This window comes from Hoplias malabaricus, chromosome 9 (genome assembly GCF_029633855.1).
Source record: "Hoplias malabaricus isolate fHopMal1 chromosome 9, fHopMal1.hap1, whole genome shotgun sequence".
NCBI lineage: Eukaryota > Metazoa > Chordata > Actinopteri > Characiformes > Erythrinidae > Hoplias > Hoplias malabaricus.
Genome location: NC_089808.1, coordinates 12908194 through 12926997, shown reverse-complemented (window position 1 = coordinate 12926997; position 18804 = coordinate 12908194). Strand labels below are relative to the sequence as shown.

General features: G+C 35.8%; 1 protein-coding gene across 6 annotated transcripts in view; it reads left to right on the top strand.

Annotated features, from left to right (window-relative positions):
* camk2d1 (calcium/calmodulin-dependent protein kinase (CaM kinase) II delta 1) overlaps positions 1-12998 on the top strand; it is a 90333-nt gene extending 77335 nt beyond the window's left edge. For 4 of the 6 annotated variants that reach the window (XM_066680680.1, XM_066680678.1, XM_066680679.1 and 1 more), the window contains 6 exons: positions 2332-2376; positions 3121-3169; positions 10354-10429; positions 10534-10628; positions 10863-11094; positions 11336-12998. In XM_066680680.1, the coding sequence (XP_066536777.1) occupies positions 2332-2376; positions 3121-3169; positions 10354-10429; positions 10534-10628; positions 10863-11094; positions 11336-11339 (501 nt within the window). In that variant the 3' untranslated portion in view covers positions 11340-12998. The remainder of the gene's footprint in view (positions 1-2331; positions 2377-3120; positions 3170-10353; positions 10430-10533; positions 10629-10862; positions 11095-11335) is intronic. The other 2 variants (XM_066680682.1, XM_066680681.1) reach the window with 1 other exon arrangement.
* Positions 12999-18804: the final 5806 nt, after the last annotated feature.

The window sequence follows — 18804 nt, the reverse complement described above, 5'->3', positions numbered from 1 at the left end:
ATCCTGTGTTTTGCCACTTTTTTATAGTCAGGAATTGTTTTCATATATAATAATCTGCACACCACTGAAATCCACTATTGAAGGCTGGAATGAATAGGTTTTGATTCCCCTTTCAGGCAGGACATAGAATCAGTACCAATAACATTGGGGATAACATAATATTTGACATAAAATGCTCTGGATAAAAATAAATTTATTCATGTCATTTTAATAGTTTGTTTGATGCATTAGAGCATCTAAAAATGGAATACAGGCATAATATATTTTTGGAATATTATTTAAAATACTGTTGTTCTGTAAGAATGTTTTCTCTCAGACAACACTGCTCTCATTTTTAACGTTTGAAGAATTTGAGGAAATTGTATATAACTGGTTTTGGAGATTAGCCCAGTTGTCACAAATGACACTAGAAGTTAGTACAGTTGTGTTAAGTATGGGTTAAAATCCCATTTCCATTTTTTTTTTCTCTTCTCTCCCCTTCTTCCCCTTCTATGGTCATAGACTTGCATGGAGTGTTTTTCATCCACATTTGTTTGTGATTGTGGTGCAGTGCAGTTTTTCAATCATCTGACATTGCCATTATATTTAGAGGCAGATATAAAAATACTTTTCATGTTCCTTGAAGAATCATCTCACAAAGTGAAGTCCCTTTAGGTTAGAAATCTCTCCTGACCCTTTGGCTTTTTCTGACTATTCTCATTTCTGTAGCATTGGAAATGTTTTCTTGTAGTATTCTTAATCTTTTACCTAGTACAGTTGGACCTCCGTATCCATGGGTTTCTGTGGTCACATATCCAAAAAGCAAAGTTTGAATTTGCCTCACACCAACACTAAACTGAACCCGCATGAATAAAGTGATGTGTAGGCAGACTGTGTTTTTAGCCTCCCACAGTTTCACAGATTGTTCACCTCATGTTTCATTCGTTTACTCCTTACATTCTTACTGTACATGGTCAGACAAATTTTCTTGTCATTATACACTAAACTATGTAGGCTTTAGTTCCATTAGATGAGGTATTATAAGTAATTTAGAGATTGCTTATATTTAAAGTATATGGGAGTATTTGTGCACAGATACTGGCACTTGCGGGGGGACCTGGAAAAAATTGCTTGTGGATACAGAAACTGACGTGTGTGTGTTAGTAAGTTAGCACAGTTACTTTGTGCTTATATTCATGTATATAATTAATTATGTTCAAATGCATACACAAATGGTTACATATTAGTGTGAGAATGCATTTTCTAAATAACTCGTGAACAGTAGATTTAGATTACAATTTCTTTTCCTCTTTACAGTAGCCGTGCCATGCAATTTCTGTTTGTTTTAGAGGTGGTCTCAAAATGAATAATTGGATAATATGGATTTTTATTGTCACTGGTGAACAAACAGGAGTAACATCATAAATGAGTTTTTTAAAGAAGACTACTTTTGCTGTCTGTTTCGTCTCAGCAATGTCGTTTCTGTTTAGAGTCTGTTAAGATTGTAAACGCTTGCCTAAAGTAGTGTTAGATAGTATTTATGCACTTTACCTTTACCCTAAGTCATTTACAGTCATACCTTCTTTCCTCATCATTCCTATCTTATCTAAACTTTTTTTGCTAAAGAGCGCCAAGCATGTTATAGTGGAATATGTTGTTCATTTGACTAGCTGACAACAATTATTTTGTTTAAAGTCTGAAAATAAACTAGTCTTTGGCAACGTTTTTACCTACATTTCTTAATATTTAAGGTTATACGTTTCTTGTATTCTTGTTATTTAATCCATTAACCCTGTATCATTCAGTAGCTATTGCAGTTTATTTAGTAACTGCTAGGTAAAATATGACTTTGCTGTCTAAATAAAACCTTGAATTTGTTTTAAGTATATTTTAATTGTTCTGCATATTCTTGATGCATAAGCATCAGCCATACACTGTAACAAATGTTCACAGTAGATGCATCATTAAAATGCTCAAGAAAACTTCTAAATAAAACTAATTTAGCCCAAATTGTGGGTTAAAATGTAAGGGCATTTTTAAGTTTGAAGACATATAAAGTTCCAAATTTAGAGATGCATGGGGTTTTCTAGACAGCAACAGTATGCAACGTTTTTATTTATGAAACTGAAAAACTGAACTGCGGGTTTACATACAGGCTCTTTTGGGTTAAGGCAGTTAAACCATTGATTTTATATTAAGGCTGTACAGGACCATTTGTCCGTATTTGAGATCTGAACTGAAGCCATGCTTGGTGACCTTTTAAGCTTTACCTTTGAACGTACCAGTATGTAACTCTCAAGTCTTTCCTCTTCACTCTCTTCCTTTTTGTTTTCCTTCGTAACTCTTGATCAGGAGCCTCAAACTACTGTTATCCACAATCCGACTGATGGAAACAAGGTATTAAGTTTATCAATGAGTGTGTTTGGGTTTGCTTTGGTGTGGACTTCAGTAACGCTAGATTTGACCGGCAGCTGTTTTTTTTTTTTTTTTAATCATTGTTAGTTCATTTGGTTGTAACTTGATGGCTAGCAGGCTTATTCCTGATCTCTCGTGTTTATTGGAGTTACTTTATTGTACACTTGTAAAAAAAAATAAGAGAAACTTACAGAAAAAATTTAGAAACTTCCTCAAAATACATCATTATTCATTACTGTAGCTCCAAAATAAGCTATGCATGCATTTTTACATGTAATGTAAATGGTCACTCTATGCTTCATTTGCTGGACTCTTTTGTGCTAGAGACTAAGCTAATGTTTTTTCCCTGCATGTTTCTTTTGCATATTCTGCATGTGGTGTCTATTTTATTGCATGCTTCATGGGAAATACTCAAACCTTAAGGAGTGTGCTAGGTCTTTGAAGGACATTGTTAAATATGGTTGGGGAAAAATAGCTTCAGGTCAGTCTCCAAGAATAATGCTGTCTCTGGGCGATGGTCCAATGTTTCTTTTCTCATACCTGAAAGATAAATAGAATGTGGGAGATATATTTGGTAAGAAATTGAATTGTCACTTGATGTTGGTGCTGATGTGTCAAGAAGTTTTAAGTAAAATATGAAGTTCCCTAAAGTAAAATTCTTCAGATTTCAGTAGGTACCTGGTCTGTTTATGTTCAGAGATGAACTAACTTTTTTGCCTCTTTCAGGAATCCTCAGAGAGTGCCAACACTACCATAGAAGATGAGGATGTGAAAGGTACAGCAGATTTTACAATTATTTATTCTAAAGTTACAGTTATTACAATTTATTGTATTATTTCAGTGAATTTCACACACACACACACACACAAAGAGATCGCTTAAGGTACCCACAAACCCAGTCAAATGTCAGAGTTTCAATAAGTTATGAAAAAGTACAAACGGACCACACTCATTGGGCAAATGTTTTAAACTCATTAAAGTTGCAGTATAACACATTAATGAAACTATTACGTTTCTGAGTCATTTTGGGCCCATCATGATAGTTACGTTGCTTTCCTACTGCATTCATTGATTAATTCAAATATTAATTTATTCATTCATGGTATGGGTGAGCTGTGTTGATGGATGCAAGAAGCCAGGTGGCTGTGGTTTGCACAAGCTGGAGTTTGTTTATAGTGTAAGGAGGCAGACCAGCATGGAGAGCATTGCTGTAGATGAGATCTACATCAGTGTAGGAAAAGTATAAACTAATATGAGCTATGTATTTGAAAAAAATCAGACTGCCTGATTTTATTAACATGTATTTAAAAAAAAGACAAATACATTACTGTAGGCTGAACTTGTACCTATACAGCTGTTTTTTTTTTTCTTCTTCCATAGTTGTATTTACTGATCTGATCATTTATCCCTTTGTATGCTGCATATCCATCCATTTAATTTCCTGTGTTATTTATGTTCTGACAGAAGTCTTTATTAGTCTTAACCTTAATCAGTTCCATTCAGAATTGTAGCCTTGTTTAAAGCAATTTCAGTTTGTCATTTAGTTGTTAACGGCTTGCATAAAGTAGCTGTCCATGAATCTGTCTGTATACAGTGAAGCTGCAAAGTAGTGTTTGTATATTGTCTGTGGAATTTTGCAATGAAATACAGATATCACAGATTAATTATTTTGTTACTTAGTGCCTCAAATTTATTGACCAAATCTCAGAATTACATCCCAGATTAATTTTCATTCTGTGACTTGAGCTTAAATCTGATCTTTGATCTGACTGTCGCCAAACATTAAGACCCAGATTGTACTTGCACTGCAGATCTTAAGACTCACAGCCTGACCAGAAGGGGCAGCACAGTGTTGAGTCAGAGTTGTAGAGTGCAGAGCAGCATGTTGGGCCTCCATTAAAGTAAAATGATTTGACATTTTTACAAAATGTATAAAAACAAGATGTGAACTAAAATTCTTTAAAAAAAAAAAAAAAATAAATAAAGAATCAAGACTAAACTTTGACTAATCCCACTGACTGAATTCAGAGTCAGTCGAGATTCACACATTGCAAAAAATACAAAACTATTCATTGGTTTGACCTGAAAGTGATGTTTATTTTAACCTTCATATTACGCCTAATGCCATGTCATCACAAATCTCTTTCACAAACACATATTAATGCATGTATCATAGACTTTAAGTCAACATCATACTGGTGAAACTCTATTGCGCCCTGTTGATGAGATTTATGCTCTCTCACAATGCAGTGCTTCTTATCTCATTCTGGACTTCTTTGACGGGAAGCTATTGCTTTTTTTTCTGCTATTATTGCACTCGTTATAAGACAAAGTATTCAAAATGCCCCCAAGCTGGTGTGTGCATATGAGAGAGAGTGTTATGAGAGAGAGAGAGTTGCAATAAGTGAGGAAGGGTCAAAGAGCCTTAAACTCAGTCTAGTCATTAGTGAACTGTCTGCTCAAAATGGCAGCCAACATAACCGCATCATTTGTTTTCGCCAAATACTGCTGCCAAGATTTTCAGCTTTTTCCATTATGTCTAAGAACAATCAAAGAGATCCCATCTTTCTTTCCTCCATTCTCTGTCAAACTGTTGACGTTTAACCCCTACCATAAATTCATCGTTTACTCTTGTGGAAATGCTTTAGACTAGTGCTGATGAATTTTAGTGAGGTCAGACACTGATGTGGGATGAGTATCTTCAACTCACAAATACCACTTTGACTTAAATGACCTAAAGAAATAGAATGTTGCATCAGTCCACAGAACAGTGCCACTGCTCTACATTCCAATGTTGTGAGCTTTGTACAACTAGCCCTACACATGGCATTGTGTCTGTGGATTGTAAGCATATGAGCAGTTGCTCCAGAGCAGCATGTATCAGTTCATACATTGCTAGTTAAAGTGTACAAGTTGTATTTACACAACCAAACATAAGTGTTTACAGTGGGAGGAGGTTATAAGTGGAGAGTGATAAGAGGTGTCCACAAACCTCTGGAAAAAGTGTATCCATGGAAGGATCACTATGAAAAAACTGATCTGATTAAGGCTGAAGTGTCTGTGTACATCCTTCTGTTCCATTCATTTAGTGTCATTGGGCCTCATTCATGAAACGCAAGCAGAACCAATTTGTGCGTTCGTAAATCACTTTTTTCGTAAATATCCAGATCCATCAAAATGTTCATAGTCTCAAAATATTTGTAGGTACAAACAAAATGTACCCTTGCTCCTGAAAACGCATACTGTGCACGTAATGTCCGAAAGACGCTGACATTATCATCTGACATGACTGATCTTTTAAATAAATGTTTTTATTTTAATATGGAATAAATTAATAAATTAATCAATAATCAAATTAATCAAATGAACATTCTTCTTCCTAATACAGGCTGTTACTCAGAGCAACTTCCAGTAGCTAAAGGGCAATTACTTGCTGAATTATTTTGTTACATGTGTAGTCACACAGTTGCTTAATGTGGATCATTATATTATATAAGATTGTAGGCTTTGTAACCTGTGTGATCAGCTGATGTTTGAGCTGCTGCTGGCAGTTAGAGATTGCTTATATTTAAAATATATGGGAGTATTTGTGTACAGATACAGGCACCTGCGGGGGTTCCTGGAAAAAATTGCCTGTGGATACGGAAACTGGTGTGTGTGTGTGTGTGTGTGTGTGTGTGTGTGTGTGTGTGTGTGTGTGTGTGTGTGTGTGTGTGTGTGTGTGTGTGTGTGTGTGTGTGTGTGTGTGTGTGTGTGTGTGTGTGTGTGTGTGTGTGTGTGTGCACATTTACTTTTGTGCTCATATTCTTATAACATCTTTGGAGACAATACAGGTTTATGGTTTATTAGTGAGGGTCGAGGTCCAACGCTGCAACATTTTAGAACTCTGAACTGTTCAGAAAAAAAAAAAAAAATCAATTTTATTTACATAGCGCTTTTCACAACTGATGTTGTCACAAAGCAGCTTCACAGAATTCCAGTAAGACAAAGATTTGACATGAAATGTAAAGACAAATGTAAAACCCTCAAGAATGTGGATGTGAAAAACATGTGCATGGGCTGTCTGTGCTTGGCTCCTTGGACACTGGGATGTTTAATATATTAATTTTTAAGCCCTCAATAATCCAAGCATCATCCCAGGAATTCTAAGGTGTTATAGCCTTCTTGACGTGCCATGCACCTAGAAGGAGCTTGTGAATTAATGCCTTTTGCTTCAGTGCAGCTTCCCCACTTTTAGCAAAATCATGCAGTGAACGTGCACTAGTGTGCAAATGTTTCAGGCCCTTAAAAGGATCATTATTTTAAAATATTTATAAAAATGTATCTTCTAAATGAGTGTGTGCGCGCTCTGTGAGCGAGTGTGAAGAAAAATGTTATTTCCAGGTAATTTTCTTAATTGAAAGAATTTGTGAAATAAACTGCACACTTTATTTAGCATAATGATAACTATAATAATAAAATAAAACTACACTGCCATAAGGAGAAATGTTAAAGGTTAAACCAATACATTGACACACACAATATCACGACTTACTGTAATAACCTTATTTGTTTTTATTTTTATTTGAGCACATATCTCTTACTGCTCAGATAATAGCTTCTTAAAACTAATTTTCTCAGGTGCCTAAAAACACTTGCACAGTACTATGTACTCAGCTTAATACATTGGCTTAATCCGTCTAAGGCCTCGCTCTGCTTTCCCGTAAGTGAGCAAAATTATACGTAGAACGAAACTAAAGTGCAGATTTGAAAGAAAAATAAAGTTGATTTCTGCTCAGAACATTCATTTGATTTAGCTTTTGTGTGTAGCTTTTTAAGGCTTTTTGCTGCGGATCCTCAGTCCGAGCGCTTCCTTATAAGGTGGTCATTTGGAATTCATTTGCGGAGACTATAGTAATGGCATGTTAATTACAAAGAAATGTGCACATCCTTCCAATTTGCAAACATTTGGTATTTACTAACAACATATGCTAACTAACATACATTCTACTAAAAAAATCTGGAGTTTACGTAGCGTTCGTGAATCTGGCAGAAAGTTTTCTGGGATTTCCACTTCGTACACTACCCGCAGTTTAATCATGTTTTTACAAAAGTTTCATACATGAGGCCCATTGTCTGTGCCTTGATTTCAATTGCAGAATTGACAAGACTTCCTCAGTAGAGTTTTAGCCTAACCTTAGTGTCCTTTTATATTTGAATAAACTTACAAAGGTAATGCAAATTAAGTGACCTATGTAAACTAGATACACAAGCAGAGTTGGTGTACAATTTCATGTCTAAAAATATTAGAAACTTAACCCAAAGTATGTCACCAAACTCAGCTGTGTAATCTTTTCAGCTGACAAAACAACAGGATGAATGCAGCTGGGTTAGCACTTAGTTTAAGGGTATTTCTACATGACCAAACTACTGAGTGCTACAATTTTCTCAAGTTAAATTGCTTAACCTATAGAAATGCTTAACTGTTTCATACATCAGTCAGCCAAAACATTAAAATTGCATGCTTGTTTCTAAACTGTCAGTTTTTCATCTCCACTTGCCACATATGACCATTGTTGTTGTAAATTTACAGTTATTACTGCAGTTCATCTGTTGCTATGAATACTTTGCTATGCCTCTTTTACCCTTTGATGGTCAAGGCCTCTACCAGACAAATGGATCATTCGTAGTGCTTCAGTGACACTGACGTGGTGGTGTTACTGTGTGTAGCACTGGCACAAGTGGATCTGATGCAGTAGTGCTACTGTCAAAAAATGTTTTTTGCCAAAATATTAGAATAACTACACACACATTAAAACTGTGATTGGGATTGTCACTCAGATTTCACATCATTTACCGTGTTCATCCATGTACCATGTGCTTCATTTATTTTCCCCCTTTGTTTTCAGTGGGAGCCTGGAAACAATCTCCATCACTTAATACCACTCATTCAATCCTTTTGTCTTTCTTTCTTCTCTCTCCTTTCATCTTTGATTTTTATGCCACACCTTTATCCACAACCCATCCTTAAATGTATAAAAATATCTCCCTCCATCCATAACACCTTCACCCCCACTGTGTCCTCATCTTCCTGGTCTCTTGGTCCCCACTGTCTTGACTAGCCCGCCACATGATGCTTCTTGCTTCTAGAGTCCACCAGTGGGAGCGCTCTTGCTCTTCCTCCTCTTCCTCTAGTTTTTCTTTCTTTTGGGACCTCCCTAGAGCCTGGCCAGGAGCAGAGGTGTGCTGTAACTACACGCTCAAACTGCTCCTGGTCATTTATTTGTTTGTCTTCCTCTCCGCCTTCTTGGCGTTTCTCTTCGTCAATTCAGCTGCCCACTGTGGCCAGAGCCTTAACCCAAAGCTTGCTCTCAAACAGCCTCAGCCACTCCAGAGCCGCAGCAACATACAGTGTAAGTGTCAGAGGGAAGAGAGGAAGTGCATTCACAGAGCAGCAAAATGTTACCAACAAGTATGTGGACAAGACTCCTCACACATTTGCCAACTTTTGTGATATGGTTACCATTGCATGTCTCAGTCTAATCAGCAGGAAAACATTTTTCCTATATGGTACTCAAGAACCATGGTTCATGCTCTGCACACAAGCGATTTTTTATAGCAACCACTGCAAGGTTTGACAGGCATTAGAGAACAATGGCGAAGCTGGATATATGTGTCCGTATTCAAAGCTAGACACATGGGAAAGACAGCCAGTCTGGTGCTAACTGCGCTAAAGTTAGCCCAGCTACACAAACACAGTGAAAAATGTGCAACAAAACTTCAACAACTTCATATTTCATTTTTCTTTAGGCTGAACCATATTTGAATGGGTTATGTAAAGCTTGCCCAGCATAGCAACAGTTGCTATGAAACAACATTTGTGGGTGGAGCATGGATGAATCAATTTTGAGAAGTGTTGGTTGAATGTTGGGGAAAATGAACATTCAAGTGATCTCTAAGGATGAGAAGTATTGTGAATTTTATCAGATTTTATTTGTTGTAAATATTCTACATACAAAATAAAGTTCTCAATACGATACCAGAATCCTAACATCTATTAGATGGGAGTCGGAATCAGTCTGAGGGGATTAATGAATTTTTTATTATTATTGTCATTATTTTGTAGTGTTACTGCTCTCTGGTGGTTAATTTTAGAATTGCGCCATTGAGTTTGGACGTGCTCAATCCTGTGTCTTGGTGCTTTTTTTTTTTTTTCCTTCTCTTTTTGACCTTCATGTTCAACAGAGTGTTTTCTTGGTTTGAAGGGCACTTTTGTTTTCCCTGAACTGAAGTTAAAACCCACCTGATCCAAAATTTAAACAGGAATAAACTGCTGGAGTGCTAATGGAGATGATATCACAAGAGTATTACAGTGTGTGAAACATGCCATTATTCCTAAGATATTCCTAACATAGATAGATATATAAAAAAAAAAAAACTCATAGTATTTTCCCTTAGAATGAACACACCAGGCCTTATGTTAAGCCATTTGGAGAAATTGTATCTATCCATTTAACCCCTATACTCTGCATTTAATCTCATATTCTAAATTCTGAACAACAAACTGCTGCATGGTTTAGGGCTCTAGGTTTCTAAAAACTCATGATTAAGTGTGCTCATCAGCCTTTTTCACTTCAGGTAAGCAATTTGGAGATTATGTATCATTTGTCCTTGGATCTTTAGGTCAGCTACCTCAGAACTGGACATTAATCACAGCCTCCTGTAGCTTTAACACTAACTCACACTCCACCAGTGTGCCTAAGGCCTCAGTGGAGTCTCTATTCTTATTGTAATTAGAGGTGACCTAATGACGGACAAGTCAAAGCATTGTAGCAGAAAATGTCACATTCTTCCCAGGTCCCCAGACTCATCTAAAAACATGAAGTGAACATGTTCTGCTAAGGTTTCTGAGCTAGTCTGGAGCAGTCTGTCCTGGACATTATACATTTTCACTTTTTTCTTATTCTTTCTTGTCTTTAGCACGGAAGCAGGAGATTATCAAGGTGACGGAACAGCTGATCGAGGCCATCAACAATGGAGATTTTGAAGCTTATACGTGAGTGCCCAATTTTAAAGCCATTCTTTAAATAAAGTAAATATATAAATAAACTGGTAGTTGCTCCTGTATTAAACACATTATGTCCTCTGACTGTACCACAGGAAGATCTGTGACCCTGGGCTGACTTCTTTTGAACCTGAGGCTTTGGGAAACCTGGTGGAAGGGACAGATTTCCACAGGTTCTACTTTGAGAACTGTAAGTCATGAATTTTTACACTGAAATATATCTTAAAATTATATTAAGCAATCAATCTTTTTTTTCCCCCCAGGTTAATTTTCTTTACATGGGTAATCAGTCCTTTTTTTTTGGTAGTGATGAAATAGCGTTCAAAGTCTCATTAATCTTCTGCTAAGTGTTGTTAGTACTGATGATACAACAGGATAAAATAATGTTAACCTAAAAATATTCACCTCTATTTCTCTTTTTCAGCTCTGTCTAAAAGCCACAAACGCACCATCCACACGATTCTGCTCAATCCACATGTTCACCTGATTGGAGAGGATGCTGCCTGTATTGCATACATCAGACTCACTCAGTTCATTGATGCCAACAACATGCCTCGCACCATGCAGTCAGAGGAGACACGTGTGTGGCATCGCCGTGACAGCAAGTGGCAGAACATCCACTTCCACCGCTCCGGCTCGCCAACCGTGCCCACCAAGTGAGTTCCACCTGTGTGTGTGTGTGAAACCCTCCCTGAGTGGGCGTGTCCAAACATTTGACACTTCAGATGCAGTGGGGAGACCCAGGCTTTAAAAAAACAGAACTTGTATTCCTTTACTGTTTCTTACATTAACACAGCAGATTTCATTTCTAACACTCATCAAAAGCGTGCACACTTTAAATATCACTGTAACTTGTTTTTTATGGATTTAACAAGTATGTATTTTCTTTCTTTTCAGTTAATAAGGCCTGAAAAGAAGACACTTGATGTTAGATGAGCTTATGTCCTGCCGACCAAGTGTGTTCTGCACCCAGACCCCACCATCACGTCCTCTCTACCTTTAATAAGTCTTGTTTACATATCGTCACTGCTGGACTTAGGCCACACGGAGGGGGAGAGGAGTCATTGTTTCTTTTTTGTTTATCAGGGTGTATGAGTGTGTGTGTGTGTGTGTGTGCGCGTGCACGAGTGTGTGGTGTGTACCAGTACTAATCACACGTTCTTCTCATAAGATGTTAAGTATACTTTTATCTTTTTAAATGTTGATATTTTCTATGGTGAGAAAAGTAGGGTTTCAGTTTTGTTGTTCTTTATCTCTGAGGGTGTGAGGGTTCGTGAAGAAATGTAATGTTTGATCTCTGTGAACACAATTCCAACAAAAGTATACTGAGCTCTTAAACGGTACACAACACCTAATGGATCATATTACAGTAGAGTGATATCAGTCATTGGCACTTCAAGGCTACAGTGGCATATCTCAGTTTGATTTCTTTTATGGCAGTGCTTTTCTATATTTCTAGTTTGAGTGCAATATGCCAGAAAAAATGAATTCTGTTCAAACAGACGTGATCGCTTTTGTTTTTGGTGACGTATACGCATTTTGTGAAGTTGTGAAGTGCTATTCCTGCTTTATCCTTTCAGCGTGTTGACAGTTTACCGTGATCTTAGTTTATGAGCTTTGTTCTGTTTTGTTTGCTAGGTGCTAGTGGGTCTAGCATCAGTGACATGTAACACTGACAAAGGGAATGCATTAGTTTATAGTTTGCTCCTTTATTCTAGATGTGTTCACCGATAACGTATCACATGAACACAGTAGAAAAATTGAATTATTTGTAATAAAATAAAAGAATGTAACAGAACTATGTAAATTACTAATGACCATGACTAACTGTTCAGTCAAATGATTTTATTACCTTCACTTATTGTGAGTTTTATGGTATATTGTTTTCTTTTTTTATATATTCTGTTCTGACTCAATGGGGTTTCCTCAGAGCTTCTTCTTTCTCTGATTTAAAGTCCGCCCTTGATTAATTAGCTTTAGCTGCATGAAACGTCACCCTCTTTCCGCTCATGATCACTTCTCCTGCTAGCTGTTGTTTCTCAGTATCATGTGCATCATCTTGTGATTTCTTTTTCTTTATATATGGGTCAAATGGAATAAAAAATATTCATGCTTTATATTCCTGGCTTGTCCATTTAAAACCAACCAGAGAACAGATTAGATATTGAACTAAAACAGCTTTAAAAATACTTCCAATGTTTCAGTTATAACTGATGCAAAATAGTGCTGCCGTTAAGAATGTTATTTAGGAATTATTACAGATTCACATAAGAACATATCATCTGCAGTATGATTTATCACTTAGAATTCATGTGTTGACGTTTTTAAGGAAACTTATTAGTAAAAAACTGAGACATTAAAGCTTCCATGAAGTATCGTTCTTATTATTTATCAATCTTTAGGTGTTGTTTTGTAAAGGCCAATCCCATCTTTATTATTTTTTTTGCTGTGACTTCAAACAAAGGAAAATGCAACTAATCACACAGACTTGTACACTAAGAAAAATGGGGAATGACCAATATCCAAATATCCTGAGAGAAAAAAATGACATCAATAAAATTATCAATTAAATTAGTGTGAAGGCTGTTTTTTTTCCTCTCTCCTCCCCCACTCCACAACCATTGTTATCCAGGCAGCACACCTACGGGCACGCCCTGGCTGGGTGGGTACACTGGTTTATAAATGGGGCCTACATTGTCCCATAACGTTGTACATCCCAGATGAGCCCTTTGTTCAACCTCTTGACCCATATCTGGTAGCCTCATTAAACCTTAAATAAATACAAACAAACCTTGTTGATACCCAGCTGGGCTGTGAAGAAGGACCCAACATGTGTTGGCTGAGTAAAAGCATAAGCAATAAGTATTAGTAAGCACAACATAAGCATAAGCATAAGTAATTTGTTTTAATATGGTTAAATTCTCCTGAAACAATATCAGAAAAAAATTTATAATTACTGCATCAGTTTCAAAGTCTCAAAAGCTTAACAATTCTAAAATAAAAACCCAGCATAATTAAAATTGTGCAATTATGATGACACTGGGAATATTAGCTTTAAAACAGTTCTTCTCAAGGGGGCCAAGATGGACGCTGCGTGTGGAGCTCTGTCAGCTAATTCTGAGATGTGGTGAATGAACAAGTGTGGAAATGCTGCAGGCTGCATCCAGTAACTTCGAGCCAGAGTCAGAGAATGCCATGGACTGGTTTGAAGCTGACGTTCTGGCTGAACCACTCCCAGATAACCCCCTGAATCAAAAAAACAAAAAAAAAAAAACAAATCAAAATGCGAGTGTAACAATGGGCTAGAGAACATCTTAGTCATCATTTGTGAACTTTACAACAAACAAGATGAAACATTTCAGAAAGTCTTAGCAATTGAAACCGCTACCAAGGCTACTTCTGAACAATTTGAGAAGCCATCATCTACTGCTCTGCGCTTAACTTCGAATGTCAAACAACAAAAAGAGACAATGAAGCAAATGAAATTCAAAAAATTGGAAAAAAAAGTTGGAAAAAGCGAATGAGTCTGAGGACTGCCGTGGCTGACTGCAAAAGCTACAGTTGGAGATGGGCACTGAAACTGTATGATGTTAAAGAGGAGAACAGAGAGGACAGTAGATCTGTGGCAGTCGATGTTCTCAGTAAACTGGCTCTGGAGCTCCGTGACAATTTGAAAGAAGGAGTTGATGTAGCCCATTGTCTTGGTCCTGAAAGGAACGATGGATCTCACAGATCTGTCATAATGTTTGCATTTCATCACCTGAGAGATAGCATTTGGATGAATGTGCAAACAACTTTCGTTGTTCATAACCCATCTTGAGTATCTTTATCTTGAGTTAGTCTAAGCTCAATTATTTTCCTTATTGTGGGGTAGTGTTAGGGAGCTTAAGTAGAATGTTTCCTTTCCTTATGACCTTAAGGGTTCATTTTTTTTTTAAATAAATGTCACAGGTTGTGCGCGATGTAGTTAAGATGAAAACAATATTATTGTTTTGTAAGAGAAGTGATGCTGATATGTTTTTTCTTCAAGAAAACCACTCGTGTGAGTCAGACGTTAAATTCTTATATCCCTATTCATTGTAGTCATGGTACTAATCACTCTGCTGGAGATATGGTTCTTTTGCATAAATGTAAAGGAGATATATTTGACATTTTGCCTTCCAATAATGGAAGATCAATTGTAATTTTAATTAAGCAGGATAATACAATTTTTATTTTAAGTCATTTTATGGTCATAACTCCCACCCTGCAAAAGAGTGGCTATTTCGTGAGATAACATTTGTAATATAAGGACACCTTAGTAAATATTCTGAGGCTATTATTATTTTGCGTGGGGTTTTTAATGAGGGCAAGAACAAAAACTTAGATAGATATCCTCCTAAGTCAAATTTAGGTCATTCTGAAAATCTCACTATGTCCTTATGTGTTGATCTCTCTCTGACCGATGCATGGTGTTTTCTTAATCCAAATATATGTGAATTTACTCGGTCCAATTGGAATTTGTCATCTAAATAATCAAATTCTTCCTCTGCCTTACACTTACTAAATGATGTTTCACACTCATTTGCTCCTTTTTTGGATCATAAAATTGTCACTTTGAAGATTGGTGGCAGTAAGGAAAACACTAATTTGAGGGGTTATTGGAAATAGAATAATACACATTTGATAGATTTTTAATAAATGTATTACAAACCTGGTTAAAGATTATTTCTGGTTGGAAAGAAGGAAGCTATAAAAGTAAATGGGAGTTTTGCAAATACAGAGCTAGGTGTATTGCTATTCGGAAAAGTAAGGAGTTAAAAAACTCCAATAATAAATTAGAGGTTATTTAGTAGAATTAATGTTTTATTGAATAAAACCCAGAAGAAGAAAAATTGGAATGGAAAGAAATTAAAAGAAAGGTTTGTTTGGTCCTGAGAAAGTAGTAACAGTAAAAGGAATTTGTAAATGCACTCAATGGTGTTGAAAAATACAAATCCCCAAACAATATCTAACTTTGTCTTCTCATTATATGGCGATATTTACACTTCTGATTTCAAAGTAGATTGTTATGATTCCTTTCTTAATAATATCATACTATCATATTCCTTTTATTGAGGCAAACTCCAAAGCTAAACATGATGCCAAGTTAACCATTGGGGAAATTAAATGGGCACTATTTAATATGTTAAAATGTTAAAAATGGGAAATAATTAAAGACATTTTATGTTTAAAATGTTTTAAGAATGCATTGATCAAGGAGAAATGACAACGACTATGAAACAAGGAAGTATATCTCTTATTCCTAAACCCGGTAAGGACACTTTTAGACAATTGGTGGCCCATCACTGTGTTGAGCATAGATTATAAAATTCTGGCTTTTTATGCCAACAGACTAAAAACAAGACTTAATGATATCATTTTTGAAACACAATCTGATTTTGTAAAAGGCATATTAGCAACTATATAAGGTTGATTTTTTTGTGTGTTAGATTATAGGAATTTAGTTCAGAATTTTTACAGGTTACAGAATTATCATCATTTAGTATTAAACATGAAAACACCTTGGAAGGGATCTCACTTTTTGGTCGTCAAATTAAGATTTCACAATTGCCAGACGACACTAATTTGTTTTTAAGAGATGATGACCAGGTGTTAAAAGCTATAAACTTAGTTGAACAGTTTTTCTCTTGCATCAGACTTAGGATTAAACAGGTCAAAATGTGAGATACATGATATTCCTGTTAGAAATACAGTCAAGTACCTAGGTATTTTTGTAACTAATAATCTAGCAGCTAGAAAGAATCTGAATTATTTTTGGTAGGTTGTTTTTGTTAAAGATTCTTTGACCAAAGATGATGATAAATTGTTTTTCAATTTCATATGGAAAAATAAGACCAAAAAGCTAAAAGAAAATCTGTAATGGCTTACTGTAGAGCAGAAGGTAGCATTGAAGTGTTAGATTTTCTTGACATAGTGAATACTCTTAATTAGCTGGCTTAAGAAATGTTTAATTGATCCCAATTAATTTTTTTTCCCAAAAATCATATATTCAATAAAATTGGAGGGCTGTTGTGTCTTTTAATTATCTACCAAATAATCTCCCAATTTCTCGGACTAGCTTTCATCAATAGGCTCTCCTTACCTGGAAGTTGTGCTTTGTTCATAACTTCACACTTCTATGGCAGTGATTCTTGAAACTTTGGCAAAAACATGTCCCATTCAGAAAAGTGCTAATTCTGTTGGAATTCAAAAACATTTTCATGAACAAAAAGAATTAAGGTTATAATCAGGAGGTACTTTGCAAATATTTAAGGTTTTCTATAGGTTTATTTTTTTTATTTATATATTTATTTAATATATGTTTATATATTTTATTTAATTTATTAATTTAAGGATTAATGGCAACACGGTGGTGCAGCAGGTAGTGTGGCAATCACACAGCTCCAGGGTCCTGGAAGTTATGGGTTTGAGTCCCACTCCAGGTGACTGTCTGTGAGGAGTTTGGTGTGTTCTCCCTGTGTCCGTGTAGGTTTCCTCCGGGTGCTTCGGTTTCCTCCCACCGTCCAAAAATAAAAGTTGGTAGGTGGATTGGTGACTCCTTGGATAGGAGATAATCATTCCAATTTATTAAAAAATAATAATAATAATAATTTAAATGAATAATATCTTTACCACATGAAAGAATATGTTGTAATATGTTTTAAAAACTACACAGTGAGGTTTAGAACAATATTTACTATTATTTTGTGGTTGCTCAAAATGGGCCCCCATGTTCGTCACCACCATCAGACGAATTTTTTGCTATAAAAAGCAAAACAATCGGGCAACTACAAGGTCAACTACATCACTGAGCACCCCGTTTTCAAACCTTCAGCTCTACTGCATGTTTCAAGATCACTCAAGCTCCTGTAAGTTTGCTATTTTCTCTTAAACTTATATTTTTAGACACTGCTACTGTCAAAGCCACCATCTCTTTTGTATAAAAAATATTAGATTAGATGATGACATAAATGTATACTTTTTAAGATGTCATCGAAAGTTTCTAGCAAACAAGATGGCTAATGTGAACAACTCATGCATATCATGTGAAAGAGTAGTTATTTGTCACCACCAAAACCCTACAAATAGAACTCAGCAGAGGCTAGAATGTAATTGTTGATCACAATAAATACCAATATGACCTCTAATGTTTCATTATTTATTTAATTCCCTCTATATTTCTTACATATCGTTCAACCTAGGGAATGAGGTGTGCCTTCCCTCTCTCTCAATTCAATATTATGCCATGTTCATTTGGCTTACATCATTTAGGATGCACATAGTATACAATATACCTACCTACCTACATAGCACATAGTATACAATAACCCTTGTAGGCTATGCATGTCCAAATGAAAATGGCATGACAACATTTAACCAAATCTAACATTCACTGTAATTCCCTGCAATTTCATAGCCATTACACTCAACTTTGACTTTATGTATGTTAGAAAATTATGACCAGGCAGCAGCTGTCTGTGGAGGAGTTGATATATATTCAGATTTTGTAATTTAACTAACTTTTTATTTTCAAAATGAAAAGTTGTTTTATCCAAATTTTCAAGAATCAGTGATGGAATAATTCAGATATAACTATAAAAAATTTATCTTTATATTATTCTAAGTGACATGACAGAAATATTAATGGAATTCTCTCTATCTTCGAAAATTCTGGTAATTTGGTTTGTATAAGCAGTTTTTGATTACACGCAACTTCCCTGTAATTTTCAGAGAATGTAATGCTTTGGTGAAAGCTATAAGCCTAAGGGCCTTATTCAACTTGATAAAAGTCATCTAAAATTTGGACATAGTAATATATTGCAGTCATCACTGCTTCTAAGTAGTGTAAGTATATTTGATAAAAAATGCAACAATTGATATTGATTGAAGATATTGATCTTATATTGAAGATATTGACTAGAGAAGGACATGGCTTTTGCCATATAAATACTGTATGTCTAATAAGTTCAGAGAAAAACATTTAAAAATATTGCATAAGATATACCCGGTGAACTCTGTAATTTCAAAATGTATTGAGATGGTTAGCTCTTACTTATTGTGCCTTTGATACACTTGAACATGTATTAATCCAGTGTGACATTATTGGCAGTTTTAGGTCTCATTTATGTCTTGATATTACCTATTCTCTTACACTCAAACACATCCCTGATAGCAAGAAGATGGTGGACTACTGTTGGCCCACTGGGGGCAAAGTTGGAGGTCCACTAGTGTTTTGCACAGCGTTTTCTGGGCGGACCGCTGGTGATTAAACAGAATTTTAGACAAAATGCCACATTTTAGCACTTTTCCATTCACAGTCCAATTTAATTTTTTTCCCTTCATTT